Source organism: Castanea sativa, chromosome 9 (genome assembly GCF_040712315.1).
Source record: "Castanea sativa cultivar Marrone di Chiusa Pesio chromosome 9, ASM4071231v1".
Taxonomy (NCBI): Eukaryota; Viridiplantae; Streptophyta; class Magnoliopsida; order Fagales; family Fagaceae; genus Castanea; species Castanea sativa.
In genome coordinates this window covers 19,221,258-19,242,652 of record NC_134021.1, presented here as the reverse complement: position 1 = coordinate 19,242,652, position 21,395 = coordinate 19,221,258, and the positions used below count along the sequence as shown (strand labels likewise).

General features: G+C 34.8%; 3 protein-coding genes across 4 annotated transcripts; 2 read left to right on the top strand and 1 right to left on the bottom strand.

Annotated features, from left to right (window-relative positions):
* The first annotated feature begins 1,309 nt into the window (after positions 1-1,309).
* LOC142611057 (protein PIN-LIKES 6) lies at positions 1,310-7,320 on the top strand. The gene is made up of 11 exons (XM_075783072.1): positions 1,310-1,578; positions 1,898-2,235; positions 2,401-2,480; positions 2,577-2,701; positions 3,339-3,460; positions 3,656-3,898; positions 4,902-4,976; positions 5,242-5,342; positions 6,095-6,147; positions 6,258-6,446; positions 7,027-7,320. The coding sequence occupies exons 2-11, from the start codon at positions 2,029-2,031 to the stop codon at positions 7,146-7,148; spliced, it is 1,317 nt and encodes a 438-aa protein (XP_075639187.1). The 5' UTR covers positions 1,310-1,578; positions 1,898-2,028; the 3' UTR covers positions 7,149-7,320.
* A 2,258-nt stretch (positions 7,321-9,578) lies between these two features.
* LOC142610770 (uncharacterized) lies at positions 9,579-12,666 on the bottom strand. Of its 2 annotated transcripts, none has more exons than XM_075782699.1 (2): positions 12,347-12,666; positions 9,579-11,413 (listed from the first exon to the last, which is right to left on the bottom strand). In XM_075782699.1, the coding sequence occupies exon 2, from the start codon at positions 11,405-11,407 to the stop codon at positions 9,716-9,718; it is 1,692 nt and encodes a 563-aa protein (XP_075638814.1). In that variant the 5' UTR covers positions 11,408-11,413; positions 12,347-12,666; the 3' UTR covers positions 9,579-9,715. The 2 variants fall into 2 exon arrangements, with proteins under 2 accessions (XP_075638814.1, XP_075638815.1); XM_075782700.1 differs by having other exon boundaries at positions 9,579-11,438; positions 12,347-12,632.
* An 821-nt stretch (positions 12,667-13,487) lies between these two features.
* Positions 13,488-19,896, top strand: LOC142610036 (uncharacterized). Its single transcript, XM_075781754.1, has 11 exons — positions 13,488-13,928; positions 14,027-14,327; positions 15,082-15,124; positions 15,228-15,290; positions 15,394-15,472; positions 15,660-15,705; positions 15,805-15,903; positions 16,833-16,901; positions 17,004-17,328; positions 18,182-18,315; positions 18,791-19,896. The coding sequence occupies exons 1-11, from the start codon at positions 13,921-13,923 to the stop codon at positions 19,817-19,819; spliced, it is 2,196 nt and encodes a 731-aa protein (XP_075637869.1). The 5' UTR covers positions 13,488-13,920; the 3' UTR covers positions 19,820-19,896.
* The last annotated feature ends 1,499 nt before the right edge of the window (positions 19,897-21,395 follow it).

Below are 21,395 nucleotides of genomic sequence, written 5' to 3'. Positions count from 1 at the left end.
AAGGTTTAACATTTATTCACCGAAAAAAAACCCATAATAAAATAAAAGAAAATTAACATTTAAGAAAAAATATTAGGAACACAATTTTTTTTCCTAATTAGAGACATGTTAAGTTTTGAATGGAGGTTGAAACATCATTGATTCATTGTTAGTATTACTTTTATTAAGTCACAAAATATATATATATATATATATATATATATATATATATATATATATATATATATATATATATATAAAAGTGCCTTTAAACTTAAGCTGCATCTGGTTTGATAAAAATGGATTTTTGGAAAATATTATCCACATTTATGGGTGTATGGGGTGACAAAGAATGTTGGTCAATTGAAAATTGTTTTCCAAGTAATCATAAAATAAAGACATTTACAGCGAAAATTAGTTTACTCTTTTATTTTCCACTTCACCTAAATCTTATCAATCAAACCTTCACCCTCACCCCCTACTAACGTCTTTAGTCTCCGATGACCAACCACTGCCGCTGGTGACCATTGCCCACCACCTTGATCATTTTTTTTTTAATCTAAATTATTTCCTTTTTTATATTATATACATCTTGGGAGATGAGAAAATGTATTAAAAAAAATAGTAGAAAATATATTTTCCATAAAATTTTTAGAAAATTAACAAAACACTTGAAAATATTTTTCGGAGTATTTTAGAAACAAAACCAAACAAATAGAAATAATTTATTTTCCTAAAAAATATTTTCCTTTGATTAGGATTTCTAGAATGAGGTCATCTTATTTTTACTATTATTGTTTGAATTAAATTATAGAAAGTTCAAAGTCAACAAGATTCCGAAAACGATTTTCAGTTTTCATGATTTCTACTAGTCCATTAATGCTCATTTTGCCCGAACGCTTAGGTTGTTGTTATAAAAAATATGTAAATAAATAACGAATTAATTTAGGTCCAGTGTATCTAATGCACTGAATATAGTCAGATAGTGACATGTGTTTAAAGTAGACACATGTCATCATTTTAACGAATCTAGTAATACTGAACCCCGAAAACAAATAAATTAAAAAATGACACGTGGAAGGCAGTAAATCCACCAAAAAATGTTGGTATATATAAAGAGGACAGGAAATTCGAGATGAAGAAGGTAGTGAGATTTTTGGTAACCGGGAAAAAAAGTGTGAATACGACACCCGAGGAAATTTCCGTTGGTACGGAATACCAGACAAGTGTCGAACCAAAGGGTAAATTCGACAATTACACCCATAGCGGCAAGGGCATCTTTGGTAACTTCTCCCCAACCTATATTAAAGTCACGGTCACGGTTCTCATCCTCATAAAAACCAAAAAACCAAACTCAAAAAAAACGATTAAGAAAACTTTGATTGGAAGGTGACAAAGTGACAACAACCAAAAAAAAAAAAAAAACCATAGCAACGGATTTTGGTTTATCAGATTTAGAGGCAACTCAGAAGACGCTTCTATTTCTTTTTCTTTGGAAGAAAATAAAAAAAATAAAAGAAGAGGAAGCTTAATAGGTTTGTGTGGGTTGATTCGAGTTGAAGAAAAAGTGTTTGGAAGCTACTTGGGATTTCAATACGTGTAAACATTCTCTTCCTTTTGTTTCTATCTTCAATGCTTTTCCTTTCATATTTTTAGTATTTTAAATTTTATGCTATTTTCGTTGGATTCAGGTAATACACGCGAATTGCCACCGATCTAACTGTATTTCCTGTCTTTATACTGTATTGTTGTATTTCTTTCCAGCTCCATAATTCTTTACAATACTCTTTTATTGTTCTTCTTTGAAAAAATAACAGTGAATTCATTCTTCTTTTCTTTTTTTTTTGGGTTTTTTCCTCGTTTGGTTCTTTGAATTTATTGTTTACTGATGTATAGTGTTTCTTGAATTTGATGACAGGCTATGGTGAAGATTTTTATGAGGATTGGATTTAATTGAATAGGATTGAATAAGAGGGAGCTGTGAGTAGCAATTGATTAGTTTCTGGTGAATGTGCCACGGACGGGTGTGTGTTTTGTTAGGAAGACGGTATGGAGAGATTTTTATCGGCGGTGGCAATGGTGAATCAGGCGGCTGCAGAAGCCGGGGTGGGAGTGGCCGGAGAGTCCCTTTTAGGGACTATCAAAATCGCGGTGTTGCCAATAGCAAAGGTCTTCACAATGTGTTTTTTGGGATTCCTTATGGCTTCCAAGTATGTCAACATTTTGCCTGCTAGTGGAAGGAAACTTTTAAATGGGGTAATACTCACCGAGCCCAAAATTCTGAGACTAATGCTTGCTGTTGTTGTTGTTGAATATGTCATGCTGATACTCACTTATTATTAACTTACCCTGCAATTTTGATTTACCTATCAGCAAATTTGAAAACCATAACTCATTGTTCCCACTATTTGTGTAATGCAGTTGGTCTTTTCACTTTTACTTCCGTGTTTGATATTCTCTCAACTTGGTCAAGCTATCACCATTGAGAAAATGCTTGAATGGTAACAATTATACTTTTCAATCTATAATTTCAAAGCACCACAATGATTTTTTTTTTTTCTTTCTTTCTTTTTAATTACAATTTCATTCGTTTACAGGTGGTTTATTCCTATGAATGTTATTCTGGGTAGCATGTCAGGATCCTTAATAGGTTTCATTGTTGCATCGCTTGTCCGTCCACCCTACCCTTTTTTCAAGTTTTCAATCATACAAATCGGAATTGGTGAGCCACTGCATCTAGAACATTCATATACATGAATCACATTTTCTGCAGGCTGTTATTATTCAAAGTTCATTTAATGCTTTTGAGATTGACATTCCAATTTAGCTCTTCTCAGATATAGATGGGTTGTAATTGAGTCTTAACAATAATGAGTTAAAAATCATATTGGACTTAGTGGATACTTATTTGTATTCACTATGAGCCTGTCTAGTGTGACCATAAGTCTGGGAACAAAGATATTCTGAAATTATGTTTAATGAAGATATTATAGAGTGAGTTAGCTAAGTAGATAAGAGTGTGAGATAAGAGGAACCACTGGCTTGCTGCTCTTTATAAATGTGCCTCCACATAGGCAGACCTGTTTATTTGCTCAAAAAAGAAAAAATAAATAAAATGACATGCTCATTGTTAATTTGCATTGATGTTGAATTTTTCAACTTTACTCTGGAATCTGGATGGACATATGTTACCTAACTTGAATAGATTATCATTATTTTTGTATGACATATTCCACTTACACTTGATCGATTCCAACATTGTACTCTGATATATCTATATAAACCACTCTTCCTACTTTGGCTTTCTGCTTTGTACATATTGGTTTATCCTGAATTCAGTGTATTGACATTGAATACAGGTAATATTGGGAACGTACCGCTTGTATTGATTGCGGCTCTATGCAGAGACAAATCTAATCCTTTTGGTGACTCAGAAAAATGTAGCACAGATGGGACTGCCTATATTTCATTTGGCCAGTGGGTAGGTTTCCAGCAGTTCTTACTTGATCACTAAAGCTTTGAATATTGTTATTCAAGCTTCAAATATGTTGATTAGAAAGCCACATTTTTTTAAATATATAAGCATTTGTTCATCTATCCCTCAATATTTAGTTTCTATAAGTTTCATCATTACCACGTACTAAAAGATTGTGTATATATAAATAATGTATGTTAGGTTGGCGCTATCATCTTATACACATATGTGTTTCAAATGTTGGCGCCTCCTCCAGAAGGTACCTTTGACATTGAGGATGGAAATCTTCCCATCAAGGACCCTCCAAAGGATGCCACAGCTGAGCAACTTCCATTGCTTACACACGAGGAGGCAGCATCAGTCAATTCAACAGCATCTGTCAATTCAACAGCATTAGCCAATCCAAAGGACGAGCATCAGCCAACTGCTTCGGAGAAAGGAAAGGTGAGAACTAATAGATATTCATCGATGACTGTAAGTGTTAGGAAGTGTGTTGCCACAGCAACAATAATTGCTCTTGAAAAGTGTTTCCCTTAGTATCTAAAGCTGCTCCTTTCATTTGTCTTTGGTGACAAAGTAATGACTTTGGAATATTAAATTATCATCTTATTTCTCCGCTGATGTAAAATTATAGAACTTCATCTGTATGTAAGGATTTAATATAATAGGCATGGTGATAAAATACCACTTATCTTAAAAACTCTAATCGATACAAAAAAGTGATCTTAATCATTTAATCACTATTCTAACACTTCCCTCACATATAGTCCTAGACTCCCCTCAACAAGTGGGGCCTAACACATGGAATTTTAGTTTTAAATGGGAGGCAAAGTGGATATAGAGTTTGAACTCAGGACTAGCTGCACTAATACCATAATAAACTACCACTTATCCCATAAGTCTAAGTTGATATGAAATAATGAATTTAATCATTTGGCCAAATTTTAAGACAAGCAATGATATATATATATATATATATATATATATTTGAAATTTATCTGTTTTTCATATATAGGTAACAGCTTAAAAAAATGGCCAAAGGAAATAGTCATCCTCCTATTGTGTGTTTTAATGAGTATGTATATAGTTTATTTATAAATTAAATGATGACTGAATGGGCGGATCACAATCATCCTCTTCAGTGACATCTAGATCTGCACTATGTGCAATGTCAATATAAGTTCATTGAAAAAAAAAAATTATGCCTCTTTGCTAGTTAGGATAGTGAAATGATGTTGGTAACATGAACATCACATTTTGTAACTATAAACATCACCCCTTTTTGTTATGCTGCTTTGGGTCACATAACATTGGTCATCCAACTATTAGAATTTAGAATCTGATATTTTTTGGTAGTTTCTAAAATCAGGAAAGCTAATTACCTTTTTTCTAATTGAATATATTTTATTTGTTGGACTGAAAGTTTACGTCTTCATATTTGATGCAGTTTAAAGGTTTATTTTTTTTCCTGTATGAGAAGTTGAAGCTGAAGCAAATACTTCAGCCACCTATCATTGCTTCTGTAAGTTTCTACTTATCGAACTTTATCTGGTTAACTTTACATTTTCAGTAGGTTGATGGAAATCTTACATTTTTCAATTGCATTCAAACAATTCTTAATCGAGTCCTTTCTATTTGATAGCTTTTGATTTCCCTACTTAATCTTAGAAGAAATTTCTGATGTTTTACACATTATAAGATACAAGAAAACTGAGGTGTTTGAATGCAAGATCAAGCTAATTGGATATATACCTGCTCTAATAAATGGTATTCACATTTTGATGCAGATTCTAGCCATGTTACTTGGTGCGGTACCATTTTTTAAGCAATTGATCTTCACAGCAGATGCTCCTTTTTTTTTCTTCACTGACAGTTGCATTATTCTTGGGTATGCTTACTATTTCTAGTTGTTTTAGCAAGTTGATATGTTCTTCATTTTTTGTTTAGAGAAGCTTGTAAGCACTATGAGTTCTGATCTGATAGTGTTAAAAATTATAGGTTATTTCTATTGAATGACATTACTAATTCTTTTCCCAAAAAAAAAAAAAAAAATTTTGAGGATCTCAAAGATGCATGGTGTTGATTTTGGGTCAGATATGCTTTTTAAATGCACATTAAATTTCCTAGAAAGCTTAAATAATGATGATAATGTAGAATGTGTGTGAAATGTGTATTCATTGTAACATCTTCCACTGCGTTTGAAACATGATCTCAGAGGAAGTCTTTGGAAATGAAGCTTATTTATGTAAATCTCAGCTTTTAAATATCTCATTTACAAATTGGAATTAATTTGTTACTTCTATTATTTTGGGTTTGAATTTCTGGAGTAAATGCTACCCTTGTGATTATTAATCACTTGCCTTTGATTTAAGATCCATAAGCTTTAAAGCTAGAACGGAATACTCTAAAAATTTGTACATCACATGGTTGAAATATATAATGCCAACTAGCATGGAATTTATAAATCAAAATTTCAAATCTTGTCAAATTTTGGAAGGCTTTTGTAGTTGGTCTATTCATTTATTTTCTCTCTTTCAAATTTTTTTATTAGAATGTATTATAGATTGAATATGCTGTGACTGAACTGTTGTTTTTTAATCTCTTAGTCTTTATTTTATTAAGAATGCTTGTGATTGTCAGGGAGGCCATGATTCCATGCATCCTGTTGGCATTAGGAGGCAACCTTGTTGATGGTGAGTTGACTTTATGCTGATCATGTTTCCTCTAATCTACTCCTGTGACTTCATTCTGCTTATTATCAAGGTTGGACCTTGTGTAATGCTATGTCATGTGTTACTTGCAGGACCTGGAAGTTCAAAGCTTGGTCTACGGACGACTGCTGCTATTATTTTTGCGCGGTTAGTTTTGGTGCCTCCTGTAGGACTTGGCATTGTCATGTTGGCTGATAAGCTTGGTTTCCTCCCAGCCGGTGATAAGATGTTCAGATTTGTCCTACTTCTTCAGCACACAATGCCAACATCTGTCCTTGCTGGTATTGCCCAATTCTCTTCTCTAGACACATCCCTCAACAAATTTTTGAGAACAGGCACAAAAAATTTGCAAAATATAGACACCTATCACTTCTGGAGACATTTTAAGCAACCAAGAATTAGTTTGACAATCAAACCATTTCTGGGATGCTGGAAATTAACACAATTGATATTTCTCTTTTCTCCAAACTGCTAAATAATTGATCAAGGATATAGTTTAACTCCAAATTAATTTGAAGGAAATTTCTCCAACCTTCTAGGCGATGATCCCAACTAGTAATCCATATGTACTTTTAGTCACATGATATTTTTAAAGAATCATGTGATTTTTTAAAATAATTTAATGAATGATGCATTTTATAAACGCGAATAGTTTTATGAATCGCCACATAATAGATTGAAGATTCTTCCAAATCTGTTTAGAGGAAAACTTTGTCTATCAATAAAACAAGGATTGGAACCAAAACTAAGAATATTAGGCTTTAATTAAAGATAGCATTTCGGTGTCTTAATATATAATCTTTGAGCAGCAATATGAACAGGAAAACCTGGTTTTCTTATTAACATATTCCTTGTCTGTAGGTGCTGTCGCCAATTTAAGAGGTTGTGGTAGGGAAGCAGCTGCAGTCCTGTTCTGGGTTCATATTTTTGCTATCATATCAATGTCTGGATGGATTGTTCTCTACCTCAACATTCTATTCTAAAACTGCAGCAAGCTGTGTCGCAAGGCCAAATATTCCATTGTGGTTTTTCTATCTATATCCATATAATCAATGTCAATAGCTAAATTAGTTAGTTGCAAACTTGGAAGTTCTTTTGCTTGTAATGGAAGACGTGATTATGCCCCCTCTTGATATTAATTACTATTCTTTTTCTTTTCCGTGTTCACAAAATAAATTAACACAAAGAAAAAGACAACATAAGTATCGAATCCGCTTAATCCGTTATCACTTGAGTGTTACGTAAAGAATAAAATTCATCCTTATTGCATTTTGTTTTCTACGACTGATGAAACTGAACTTTTATGGGATAACATAACAGAACTGAGTGCTCACTTTGTTTAACAAACTATCACTCAACAAATATAGCATCAACCATCAACAAATCATTGACTCTCCATGAAACCCAATCAGAGTGTGTTTGGAAGTTTGGAAAGAGAAAAGGTAGAGGGTAAGAGATAGAAGGAGATGAGAGGGGAATGGTTATCTCCCTTTCACATTTTGGATGTTTTAAAAATTAATGGGAAGAAGATTTCCCTATCCTCTTTCTTTGAATGTTTTAGAAATTAAATAGAAAAAAAAGCTAGGATGGGAGTGAGCACATAATTGACAATGAGCAAGATTTAGATACAGTACTAAGATGTTGTTCCTTAAATTCTCCTTTTAGGCCTCATTTGGGAGGAGGGAATGAAATGGAATGAAAAGGAATGAAAAAAAATAATTTTAGAATATTCTTCCCTTCCCTTATTTGGGAGTTTTAATAAGGAAAATGGAAAGTCCATTCCCTTATTTGAGAATTTAAGTGAGAGAGAATGGAATAGGTAGAAGAGAACACTCATTCCTCTCTATTCCCTTAAAATCTCAAATTTTCATTCCCCCAAAATTAGGAGGAATGGAAGGGAATGGAATTAGATTTAATAATTTTTTTACTAAAACTCTCAAAATACCACTATATATTCAACCCTTTATTTTAAAATAGGGGTCTAATAGTAATATTGTAATAAAATGATTCCATTTCATTCTCTTCATGTTACTCTCAAACAAGATTACTTACATTTCATTCATTTTCATTCCTTTATTTTAAAACATTCAATCAAGGTTACTTAATTCCATTCTATTTCATTCTTTTCCATTCATTTCCCTTACTTAAATACATCTCATTTCATTCCATTCATTTCCATTCCCTTATGATCATTCAATTTCATTCCTTTATGAACTCCCAAACGAAGCCTTAAGATTCTACCATGTGAATTTTTTTTTCATGGGATGGAAGTATATTTTTTAATTAAGTAACCGCATGGCTGAATCTTAAGAGGGGAACTTAAGAAACAGTACCTAAGGTATTTTTTCTACCATTCCTCATTTTGGATGTTTTAAAAATTAAGGGGAAGATTTCCCTTTCCTCTTTCTTTGAATGTTGTAGAAATTAAATAGGAAAAAAAGCTAGGATGGGAGTGAGCACATAATTGACAATAAGCAAGATTTAGGTACAATACTTAGGTGTTGTTCCTTATATTCCCCTTTTAAGATTCTGCCATGTGAATTTTTTCCCATGAGATGGAAGCGTATTTTTTAATTAAGTAGCCGCATGGCTAAATTTTAAGAGAGGAACTTAAGAAACAGCACTTAAAGTATTGTATCTAAATTCTGTCCATACAATGAGCAAGACTTAAGTACAGTACTTAAGTGTTATTCCTTAGGTTCTCATTTTAAAATTCTACCATGTGAATTTATTTCATGGGATGGAAGTGTATTTTTTAATTAGATAAACACATGGCTGAATCTTATGACCCTCTTTTATTAATATTACAGAAATAGATATAAATTGGATGAGTTACAAATGAGGGGCTTGGATTGGAGAGAGAAAACATTCTTCTAAATCCCCTATAACTCCATTTAAAAGAACATCTAAACAAAGTCATTAACCCTCCTCATCCTCTTCTCTCTACTCCCCTTCCTCCACCATCCAAACAGTGTTAGAGTTGCTTTTTCAAGACTATCAGTGAAAGACCACAAAGTTGAGAAAAGTGATGCTATGAAAGATGTCAGCAAATTCAAACATTATTATTATTATTATTATTTTATAATAATTCAAACATTATTAAGGGAACTAGCTTGCAGTCTTCAAGTAACAAGAATCGATAGGAGCAAGCAGGGACTGAAGTTGAGGAAGATAAGACACTAATAATGTTGGCTGTGTAAACCGCGTGCAAGTTTGGGCAACCATTGTACGCTTTTAGAGACTCAAATCAACTTCACATCTCAATAGTTGGCTACTAGGTATCGTAGAAGAAATATCCAGGTGCCGTGCACACAGTACACCATTTAAAAGTTAAGGGAATTCACCTCTATTTTTTGTTCAAGGAGGCATGCGGGTGTAAAGGGTGCCAAACAGGCTCCAAAGTAACACACAGATTTGTCAAACCACGATATACATCCATTAATTAAAAAGTTAAAGCACAACAGCCCGAATATGTCCTTCAGGTCAATAGCACAAACTGCAATGCATAATGCAAAAACAATTGATATATTTACCAGTAGCAAAGAACTTCCTAGAAAAATGACCACCATCTCCTACTCCTATTCTCCCTTTGGGTGGGTGAGGAGGCAGAAATGTGAATTTGATGATGGCCAGGATCAATGAAGCTGCATTGGCTTGTTGGCTCTCTTCTTTGAATCAGAGGATTGCCTAACCACAACACAAGCACAATGCCCATGAGACCGACAATAGGAGCAGCAGCAAGGAAAAACCATCTCCCCCTACCACCCTCCCGACCAGAGCTATTAGTAGCAGGACCCACATGTAGCAGTTCTCTCTGCTCTGTTCTGCCTTGATTAAGTTCAAGCTCTTCATCTGATTCAGCTTCATCAAAGACAACAGAGGAACCGTCGTCACTGACATTTTCCTGCTGGATTTCATGGATTTCCACTCCACCACTATTGCTCTGCTTCCCCTCTTCATAATCTTTGTCATCAGTAGGAAGCTCATACCGACAAAGGGGGCATGAATTTCGTGTGCTCAACCATGGCAAGATACATGAAGGGTGATAGAGGTGAAAGCAGGGAAGCTGATTTACTTCAGTGCCAACGGTTAGAACTTCCTTGCATATTGCACATGCTAAGCCTTCCTGCTTCTGATGCTCCTCATTAATGACTACACGAGGCAGACTATTTACAAAAGACACGGCTGCAGGAGGTGCTCCTCGTCTAGAGCTTTCAGTCTCAGCAAGATGTACAAGCAGTTCTTCATAGCCTCTTGCATCAAGATAATCCCCAGAATTCCTGACATAAGGAGGTAACTCTACTTCCTCTGAGTTAGCAAAGATGGTATGAATAAATGTTTGTGAACCATGCCTGCCTCTCCAAATCGGAGCCTCAGAAGTGAAAAAAGTTTGATATTCAGCTAATGCTTCTGCATCATCTTCAGCGTCAGCTTCTTCCCACTCACCTTCTTCTTCTTCTCCTTCTCCTTCTCCCTCTCCCTCTTCTTCTTCTTCTTCTTCGTCTTCGTCTTCTTCAGAGTCCCATTGGTCAAGGCCGGCATGCATAGGATCAATATCAGTATCACTTTCAAAAATGCTGCCCTCATCTGGTTGAACAGACATTTCAGGGTCCAGGAAACTATGTCCATCTACAGAAGCATCAGAATCCCCTCCATAGGCACTAAAAGAAATGGCATCACTCTCACCATGAAAAACCCTGTACTGACCAAAACTGACATTTGACTCACTCTCCCCATAAAGAGAGTCCGGATGATCAAAACCATCACTTTCAGTATCAGAGAGTACTCGCCGCCATATTCTAGATCCACTTGGGGTAGAGCGGGAACTTGAGTGCTGCAATAACCTAACTGAAGTATCACCATCTGAAGGTTGATCATCGTACCCAGAGACACTTGATTGGTTTTGCCTAGCCAGGTTAATTACATGTGAAAGTTCTTGTGAGAAGAGATTATCAACAGACTCAGAACTGCTGTACCTGGTTCTTCTTCCTCTAGATGCCCTACGCTGATATGAGTCTTGCCTGGGGGTCGAATGATCTTCAAGAATTAAGAATTTACAGTCCCCACATATACCGATGGTCTGGAGGTCACCACTTGCCTCATTTTCAGGAGAAAGGATTCTTTGGCATACACCACATGCTGCTGGTTGGACAGAATGGTCAACAATCAAACCACTATTAATGCGGCCATGGGCATTGGACTGAGGCAACTGTTCTGGGATTCTTGGTGTGTCTGCATCCATTTGGAACTGGACCAAAGACCACAAGTTTTTCCTTTAAAAAAAATGGTGACAAATAATCGGAGCGCAATGAAGACTAATAGTGCTGTGTAAATGACAGGCAACATAAGCATAACTATGAGCAGAAACAAATGAGTAATAAAAATTACCGTGAAGGGCAAATCCTGAAACATAATGTTTTCAGTATCATATAAGTATTTTAAAAAAAGTGGAAATTTTTGTCCACTCTTTCCCTCTAGAGACACTGAACTTCCATGCTTCCACTCTCTTTCATAAACCCTTTCATGGCGGACTCTATACTCCATACAACAATTAGTACCAAAAACTGTGGGTCAGCTATGAGTCCTTAACAGACTAGTTAGGGTTGGCTACTGTATTCTTATCCACCACTCCATTCTATAAAATCATACTCTTTGTTACTTCCTTAATTGACACGTCCTATTTTACTAATTCTACCTTCATCTACCTTTTTTGGTTCCCTCAACTTGAATTAAATTCACTTTCTCTCTCGCATTCCTATGAACATGACTAAGCAATCTCATGCGACTCTCCACCAAAGGCATTTCCAAGTAGCATAAGAAAAGAATCACATTATGACAACCTGTATTTTACAATTACAAGTACATTCACCTAACGCTGTAAAATATTATGAGATCCAATTGGCTGTGTTTCTATACTACTTCCTAATTTGTCTGCGGCAAAACCAAACTAATTGAGACCAAATTCACAACAATTTTGATACCAATTAAACACGCAAAGAGAAAAGGTGAAACTTTTAAGTTGCCAATTGGGGATGTGCTTAAAAAAAATAGATAAAATCAATCTATAAGTTAAAATTCGAAAGAAAAATGAAAATTTAAAAAAACCCAGATGCAAAATCATGATTGATGAATATACAATCGCTTAAAAAACCAAGGATGAAGCGGAAGTAAAAATGATTACCAGGAAAACGAGAAAGAGGAATGAGATCTTAGAGCAATTAGCACATGTGGGTGGGTGGGTGGGTTCTCCTCTGAATTAGACGCCAAAAGGGTCTTAATCTTTATCGATGAGGATGGGTCTTTCAGTCTTCACTCTTCAGCTTCAATACAAAGAAAGAGCCAGGAATGAAATTACCAAGCAAATGACATAATAGGGTTATCAGATTGATTTGATGAAAGAAAAGACTTTTTAAAAAGACTTTGGATGCCATTCCTGTTTCCTATTTCCTATTTCTCGCGCAGACCAAAAAAGTGGACCTCTTCAATCTCACAATACTCACTACTTCACCCCAAAAAAAAAAAATGCTTCTACTTTTTGTTTGAAAGTGAGTTTCAATTGGGTGGACACTCTTGACAATAACTTTTTATTTTTATATTAAAATATTAATTAATTTTTGGTGTAATTGAGGAGTGAACTGTATATTTTTTATTTAATTATTAAAGACTTCATAAATTGAGCTAACTGAAATCACAAAAATACTTCGAATATACTGATACGGTTACTATTTTTTTTTTTAATTTGGAATTTAACGGAGACTTTCAGGACTTAAAGTTACTGCATAGCATAGACAATGCAGTTCACGCTTTTCTTTCTTTCTTTCTTTGCTTACTTTACCTTCCAAGTTCCAATTGAGGTTAGGTAAAAGATAGGTCTTGACAGGAGAAAATATGTGGACACAATTTGTCATTTGTGCGTTACAATTTTTTTTTTTTTGGTCACAATGCTTATATGGCAGAGTGAATAGTGTTAAAAAAAATGCAAATAAATTTATGAAAAAGTAAACAAGTAGATAATCAAAAATTTGGTAAAAAGATAGGTACAAAAGAGTTGTCGTCCATAAGAATCGGTAAACTGACAAAAGTTGTTTGTTACACCGTTACTCTAATTATTACTACTTCGTCGGATTGAAATGGGCCATCCTCTTTAACTTAACAGTGTTTGATGCAGAATTCATTTGGGCCTTCATGAGTCCAGCCCATCTTCAGTCTAATCCACACCACTGAAGTAGTATAAGAAGCCCATTGTTACTTTTTTCTTTTAAAAAAAAAAAAAAAATTTATTGTGAGTCAATATTAATTCTGAAATTCTCATATGAACCCATGGGATTCTGGGGCAAGTAAAGGTGATGAATGATGCTACTCTCTCTCTCTCTCTCTCTCTCTCTCTCTTAAGTCATAACTCTTCCTCCTTCTAATCTAACCAGTAACCAGTAACCAGTAACCACACCTCCCCTTCCTGCACTATACTCTCTTATTGTTATAATTGGAAGCCAAAAATAATAATAATAAAAAAACCAAACTTTATATATTATTATTTTGAGGTTTTAATGTTATTTCCTAGTCTGGGATTTTTCATATCTCCTTAAACAGAAAGCAAACCAAACCACATCCATTTCCATTTCTATTTGCTTAGCTGTACCTGTATCATGTTCTCTCTCTCTCACACACATTACATTCCTCATTTCCTCTATTTTCTATATAACTGATTAGCTTAAACGATCACTGCTGTCTCATCCTTCTCTTTAATTCCTACCAATGTCCAGGTGAGTTTACTTCTCGGAAGCCATTCTTCATTTTATTCTTCAAAATCTGAAAATGGGTTACTAATATTTGTGTAAAAAATATATATATAAAAATGTAGGAAAAAATTAAGAAAGCCAATATGGAGGGAGGGCCACAGGAGGAGCCCGCGGATATCAGCGTCCAAGGCCCAGAATGTGAATGTGAGTGTGAATGAGACTCACCCTAATTTTGGGGTCTCACACTCTCACTCCAAAAGCTCAAAAATTAGTGGAAGTGGTGCTCAGGCTCAGACTCAGACTCAGACTCAGGGACCAGCGACAAGGACAAGGGCAACAAAGAAGAGAAGACTCAAACCACTTCAAGATGTTGCTTCTACTTCTACTTCTCTTTCACCCCGACCACTACAACAACAACTAAAGGTCCTATATTTGTACTGTCCCCCCCCATTATTTACATTTTATTTTATTATTAATAACAATGGTGTAACAAATTTATCATGTTGGTTGCATTTCCATGTGGGTATTATTTATTATTGTTATTACTATATCTTTTCCTGTTCACAAAATGTCAACTTTGTTGTTGGGGTGCGCTTTTTTTTTAGGAGAAAGTGAAAAGTACAAACAAGGGTTTAAACGAAACGTGGTACCGGTTTCTGTTAACCGTTACTAATGACTTCGATCTGCACAATGTCATAATTGTCTCTTCTTTCACGGCTTCTGTTAACATAAATTTACCAAGATCATTTGGTTTCTTGGCCTGATGTTATCATCATGGAGTGGAGTGGACATCGTAGGTTCAAATCCTATATTCTCTATAAATATAAAAAATACTAAGTTTGCAATAAGACTTGATGCATATTCTTCTGTGTAGCATATTATGAGCATTAGTTTTCACCCAGTTACAATTTCTAAGGCACTGACACATCCCACTTTAATTTCGGCACCTTCTTATGTTCTGACATTACTATAATTTTCAATCACTCACAAAGCATTAACTCTAATGCAATGAACTGACTAAACAAAATGAAATTGTGTTCCAAGTAACTAGTTGTTCTTGGTTCCCATGATGCTATGCTTGTTTTTGGTCTTCAAAGTTGATTGTGTAAGATAATATTAATCCCCCACTATGTTCTGCAAGTTTTGTTCTCATCATCCCATTTGAACTGACATGCAGGATGGCACAAAACCCATTTACAAAGATCATCATACTGATAGTGGTGAGTCCTTTTGCTCCACCAGAGTTGGAATTGTAAATTATGCACTTTTGGGTTTCTATCACAATGGTGTTATAATTATGTGATTAATTTGTTTCTATGTCAGATCAACCGGTTGTTGCACGGAGTGAAGATAGCCCAAGAAATGAAGATCACGCTACCTACACCAGTTAGCTCCTTTTCTTTATTGATATTGCGAATTGCAGAACCATTAATTTAATTCATTGTGACAATGGAAACTTCATACATAACATAGACACCTCTTGCATCAGATGAACCATCCCGCATGCCATCTGCACCATGGATGCCAGAAAAACGTATTCTTGAGCTTGTTCTTGATGTCTTACAAAGGTGCTTATTGTTTTATTAGCACTTTCTTTGTGTTCATTTTTTAGAGCTTACTTAAAGGTGGTTAGAAAAGGTCTTTGCATTGATTAAATATAGCAAGGAAGTATCATAAATTATGGTAAACGAGAATGTTTCTATTATAAATTCCTGATTCATTGCTTATATTGAAATGCATTCTTTTTACATTTAGGAGAGACACACATGAAATATTTGCTGAACCAGTTGACCCAAATGAGGTATGTATTTGCTTATCAGTTCCTCTCATCTTATATCACGGATACTGCTATTTCCCCTTTCTTGTTCAATATATTGATGGAGATTTGTGTTCTTATTAGGCTGAAGATTACTATGAAATCATTGAAGAGCCTATGGATTTTGGCACTATGAGGGCTAAACTTCACGAGGGAATGTATAGAAGTCTTGAACAATTTGAGGTTTGCTTGCTTCTTCAAAATTACATCTCTGAATTGAATATGAAGGCATTCTTCTTCTTTTTTCACCATACATCAGCTGATAACATCTCTAATTGTGGATTTGTAAACTTAAAAATTCAGCTATTTGATATCATACTCCTGAAAGTATGTGAATTCTGTAATGTGTCAGATCTTGCTAGAGTGCCCTTCTCTTGTTGTACCAAAGATATTACTACAAACCTTAGAACATAAATATGTTACTCTGTTTCAAAAAAAGTTACTAATTTTTTTGATAAGTAATAAAAATCTTATTTAAACAGTAAAAAATAGTCACCCAAGTATGCACAACGTATACAACTAGGGAACAATTACTAAATTTTATTTCATGTTGATATCACTTTCAATATATCCTCTTTAATAGAAAGCTCAGACTAATTTGTTTCGTCATTCAGGGTCAACTTATCTGTTTCAATTTAAAAAGTCATAGGTCAGATAATCTTAGGATTTCTAACATTCAGTGTCACAAAACATTGAACTGCAACTTTCTTGTTTCTCACTCCACTTTTTTGGTTTCTGCACAAATTTATTACAATTTTATCACATGGTGATAATTCTTTCTAATCTGGCTCAAATTTACAATAGTTGTTACATATGATCATATGGTGATAATTCAGGCTCAAATTTACAACGGTTGTTATATACGATCTTGGAGGTTGTGTAAACTATTTGTTTACACAATATCGATATTCTGTGTTTCTCTATTTTTCTTTGGATTCCTTTCTAATGATCCAGGACTTAATCCTGGACATGAAGGATAAAATATAAAGACCAAGTTTATTAAGTATGAAGAAATCAATGTATTTGGCTGTTAAAGATGTGCATCTGTTGCATTATTTGAACAGCTCGAAAATCTTAGTATCTAACTGATTATTGTTTGGACTTCTCTGCAGAATGATGTATTTTTAATACCTAAAAATGCAATGCATTTTAATTCTTCAGCTACCATTTATTTCAGACAGGTATAATCATTTAACCTCTGCAAAAAAACTGTAGCAGTAGTTTTTCAATGATAAAATCTAGATTCTCTTCATCTGCTGAACAACAACCCTTCATTTTTACAGGCTCGCGCAATACATGAACTAGCTACAAAGATTTTTCATGTTCTGAAAACTGATCCTGAGAATTTTGAATCGGAGTTCTCAGAGACAAAAAGAAGACGAAGAAGAAGTGGTAGGAGGCCCCAAAGTGAAGCTAGGGGTTCAATTAAGGCCTCTCTTCCTAAGCTTCCCACAAATGTAAAATCCAGTAGCATGACAATTGATATATCCTCAAACACAATCCCATCATTTCGCAATTCATCAAATCTGGGGAGGAGTTTCCAACTAAATTCTCAGTGCTCTGGTATTGCTACTTGTATTGATGCAATAGATCCTGAACTTCTTTCTGGTAAGAGAGCAAATCTGCTCCTACTTTCTAACCTTAAAATTTCATATACATCTGTGTAGATGCAAGTGATTATTTCTTGTGAGGATGTTAAATAAATGGGTGCTTGGTATGAAGATCCTCCCAACTTTGTTTATATATCTGAGTCATAAGTAATAGGAAAAGAAGACCAAATATAGGATTTTCTTATCTGGAATATATGGAAATCATCCTATCTCACTGAATTTTATAAGTTGTTAAATTCACTAATACATGGTAGCTGGCTGTCGCCCAAACAAACGTGTCAAATTTTTCCAGTGTGATTGCACATCCCTTTTTTGAGACATATCTATCCTCACTTTAGTCAGCATGCCCCTGAACTTCAGGAAGCATTTGAAGGGCCATCTTTTGCATGATATACAATCCTAAAATTACTCTAATCAGTAACTCTTTTGTCCTTCCATTTTAAGTGATACTAGATAGAACTTTGTATTAAGAATGCTGTCTTATTAGTATGGGTAGATTATTTTGTTATGGTGACGTTCAGGAAATATTCTTGATGGTTCTTCCAGAATAATCACTGGTTCACCTAGCAGTTTACCAACTTTGCAACTAAAATTTTCAACGTTTGTCATTGGTTCTGGTTTTTCATAGCACCCAACTTTTTCTTTTCTTTTCTTTTTTTTTTTCCACTAAATAATTCTTATTGTATTGGTTTAAGCTTTTTAAAATATAAATGGAAACTTCCTAAAAATTTAGTTCCAACTGTGATTTCCTTTTATTTTCACTTCTTTAAGCTTCAACGGTTATTTGTATGTCCATGCACTACCTGAATGAAGTTGAAGTCAAAACCTAATAGCCTTTTCTTTCCTGACAGGTGCAAAAGATGGTAGAAGATTTAGCTCTTTTGAAGTAGACCGCCGTTGTACATATAGACCTTGGATGTCTTTCCTCAATGAGAATGAATCAATTTTTTCAACAATTTATAGTTCTTTGAAACCACTTGAGCGTGTAAGCTCTTGTAAATCCATACTTGTTGATTCCATTTGATACAGATAACATGCCTCATGTGCATTAGAAAATACATGAGACCAATGATATAGATAGCCATGTTGCCCAATAATATGTATTGTGCATGTATTAACGAAACCTACTTTATGTGGTGGCTGCCCCCTTTACCAAATACCAGTGATGTCCAAATCTACTAGCTTTACATGATTTCTTTCTTTATTCATACCTTTATTTATATTTTTAACCTTTTGGTGGGACAACACATAATTCATGCATTTATGCCAAGAGGATTCTGCCAAGAACTTTAGCCCAACTATCTAAGAGTCTAGACAAAGAGGGCAGAAGGTGCATTCTGACATGAAAAAATGCATCCAGCTTCTACGCGTTTGCCCCCCTAAGAAAAACAAATAAGTTGTCATTTTTGTGTGGTTCACAAATCAACCATGAAGGCTGACAAATTTTCATTATGTTGTAGGTGAGTCAGCAGGATATTGGTTATAGAGAAAGCTTGATGCTATTTGTTGAAGGTTTGGGACCAACAGCCAAAATGATTGCTGAGCGAAAGTTGCTTGGACAGTCAGCTGATGCATCCAATTACCAGACTTCCAATTATTGGTTCCAAGCTCAAAAATGCCATGCTGACATGGCATCTAACCCTGCCCAATGGGGGCCTAGTACTCATAATACCATAAGCAAAACCCCAACATCTCAGAATTTCCTGGACCACCACTATGGGAAACCATCTCTCTTAAATAACTCCTGTGACACAATGAATTTGGGGGATGCTGGCAAAAGAAAAGAGGCCAACGTTGGGGAAGCTCATGCCAGTGATGAGAAGAAATTTCTCAATGTTCTTGGCAAGAACAAAATTTATGAGGATCGGAGTTGGGATTTTCCATTTGGTTCATATTCCTCCACAGCTAGTACTGGAGATTCGAATTGCTTGGGTGCTGAATTTCCAAACACAGGCAACAAGTCAACAACATTGGAATTGAACAAGGGCAATTTTGATCATCAAGCACAATTATTGGATTCAGCTTCCGAGTTAATTAAGTCAACTGAGTCGGAATCTTTATCAAAAAACAGTTATGCTTCTCTGTCTTCATGGCCTCTACGAACCTTGGGCAGGAATGGACTGTCGAGTTTTAGTCAAACTAAGGACTCCATGCCCAACTCAAGTTTGGTGTATCTGGTAGGTCATGACCAAGCCATAGCTGCACAAGGCTCTGGTGATGGAGTTTGGAGCTCATCCAAGTCAGGTCAAATTTTGAAATCAGACCAACCCGTGCCACAGGCTTCACAATTTATTTTTGATCTGCCATATTTGAAAACACGTCTTGACCAGATGAGTGCATGTAGTGAGGGGACCTCTTGTGCCAAAATGAGTTACCAAACTTCTTCAACCTGTACTCGTCAAGTAGAGCTGAGCAATCAGCCTCATAGTGATAATCAACAACCATCTTCAATAGGTAGTCATCATACTGATTTAGCTCTTCAGCTGTAAGAAATATGTAGGACTCTAGTTTATGGAAACATAGAGAGATAAAAGTGAATATTGATTTCCAGAGTTGTGTTCTTTCATCTTTTTTCTTGTTCTATGATTAGCTTTGCTTGTGTTGAACCAGATATAGCTTGCCAAGTAAATCAACTAAACGTAGAACAGGATTTCCAAATTCCAATGTTTGTCAAGAAACCAAAAGAAGAAGCTAGAGAACAATTTTCAGCATTTATACCATTTTATATGTAATGGGATATAACTGGACCAGGCAGCTAGGCTTACACCTTGGTCAACTAAAGAACCAAAGGGAGGTTGGTACTATAATAATCCGTGACGTTGCATTGTGATATCCGAAGTTACTTCTGTTTACAACTGATTCTGTGGCTAGATAGAAGGCGTGAATGGTTAATGGTTGTTGTGATGGGGGCCATCATAATTGGGAGGTGTTGAACAACAGAATTTGATCCACTTCAACAGTTCCCCCTTCCCTTTGTTTGGCTATGCAATCATTTCAGGGGATTTGACTAAAATTCATGATCTGACTTTATTCCTTCACTCGTTATTTTTTCTCAATATTTATATGCAAGAAGCCACGTAAAAGTGATGAGGATAATACGTGTGACATTCTGTTTATAAACCTAATTGAAGTCACATACAAGTGTTCTTGGGTGGGGTAGAATGATTGATGTTGTGTTTAGTAATTTGGTTGGACTGTTTCAAAATTGAGCTACATTATATGTAGTTTAGACATTGTTTCGTATCTACTACTCCCAATTATTTTGGTAAGAAAATTACCTATATTAATTAATATAAAAAAATCTTTGCTTTGAGAATGCTTTTTCACTGGGGCCGGAGCCAATATTTGTGGGTTATCATTCAAATCAAAACATTAATATGAATGTTACTTAAAAAGGGGTAGTGGGACACACTTTCTCTTTAGTATCAAGAAAAAAAAAGCTGTTATCTTGCACCAAAAAACACAATAATTTCGATTATCCAATGCCTCCTCCTTACGGTGTGCGAGAGTTGTACACCATTAAAGAAGATGATAATTATTACCATAGATAAGGAAAAATAAAGAAAGGTAAAATATTTAATATTTCAACATTTTTAGGTTTAGATAAGGAGATTACGGTTTCTTATAAGAATGTTTGTTTCATATTTTATATAAAGAAATGATATGTCCACAACATTTTCATAATATTTTTATAACAAATTATAAGTGGCAGATTATTACTAGTTGTTATTATTAAGATAAAAAAGTAATCTTAGTGTTAGTTTCAAATATATAACCAAAGAATGAATTGAATTAAAGATCCCATTGGGCAAAGGGTGGCAATATCCAATCCAATCCAACCATAAAAAATATATATAAATAATATAAAGGTAGCATTAACTGTAGCATGAATTGAGGAAAATGAGGAATGAGGATGAACAAGCAATTTGTGGGGCCCAAAAGCATTAACTGGCAGAATTGAGAATCCAACGGTAAAGTAGTGGCTTCTAATTTCGCAAACAGGTATTAGCCATTAGATTAATGTTTTAGAGCGCGCTTTTTCTTTTCTTTTTTTTCTCTCTCTCT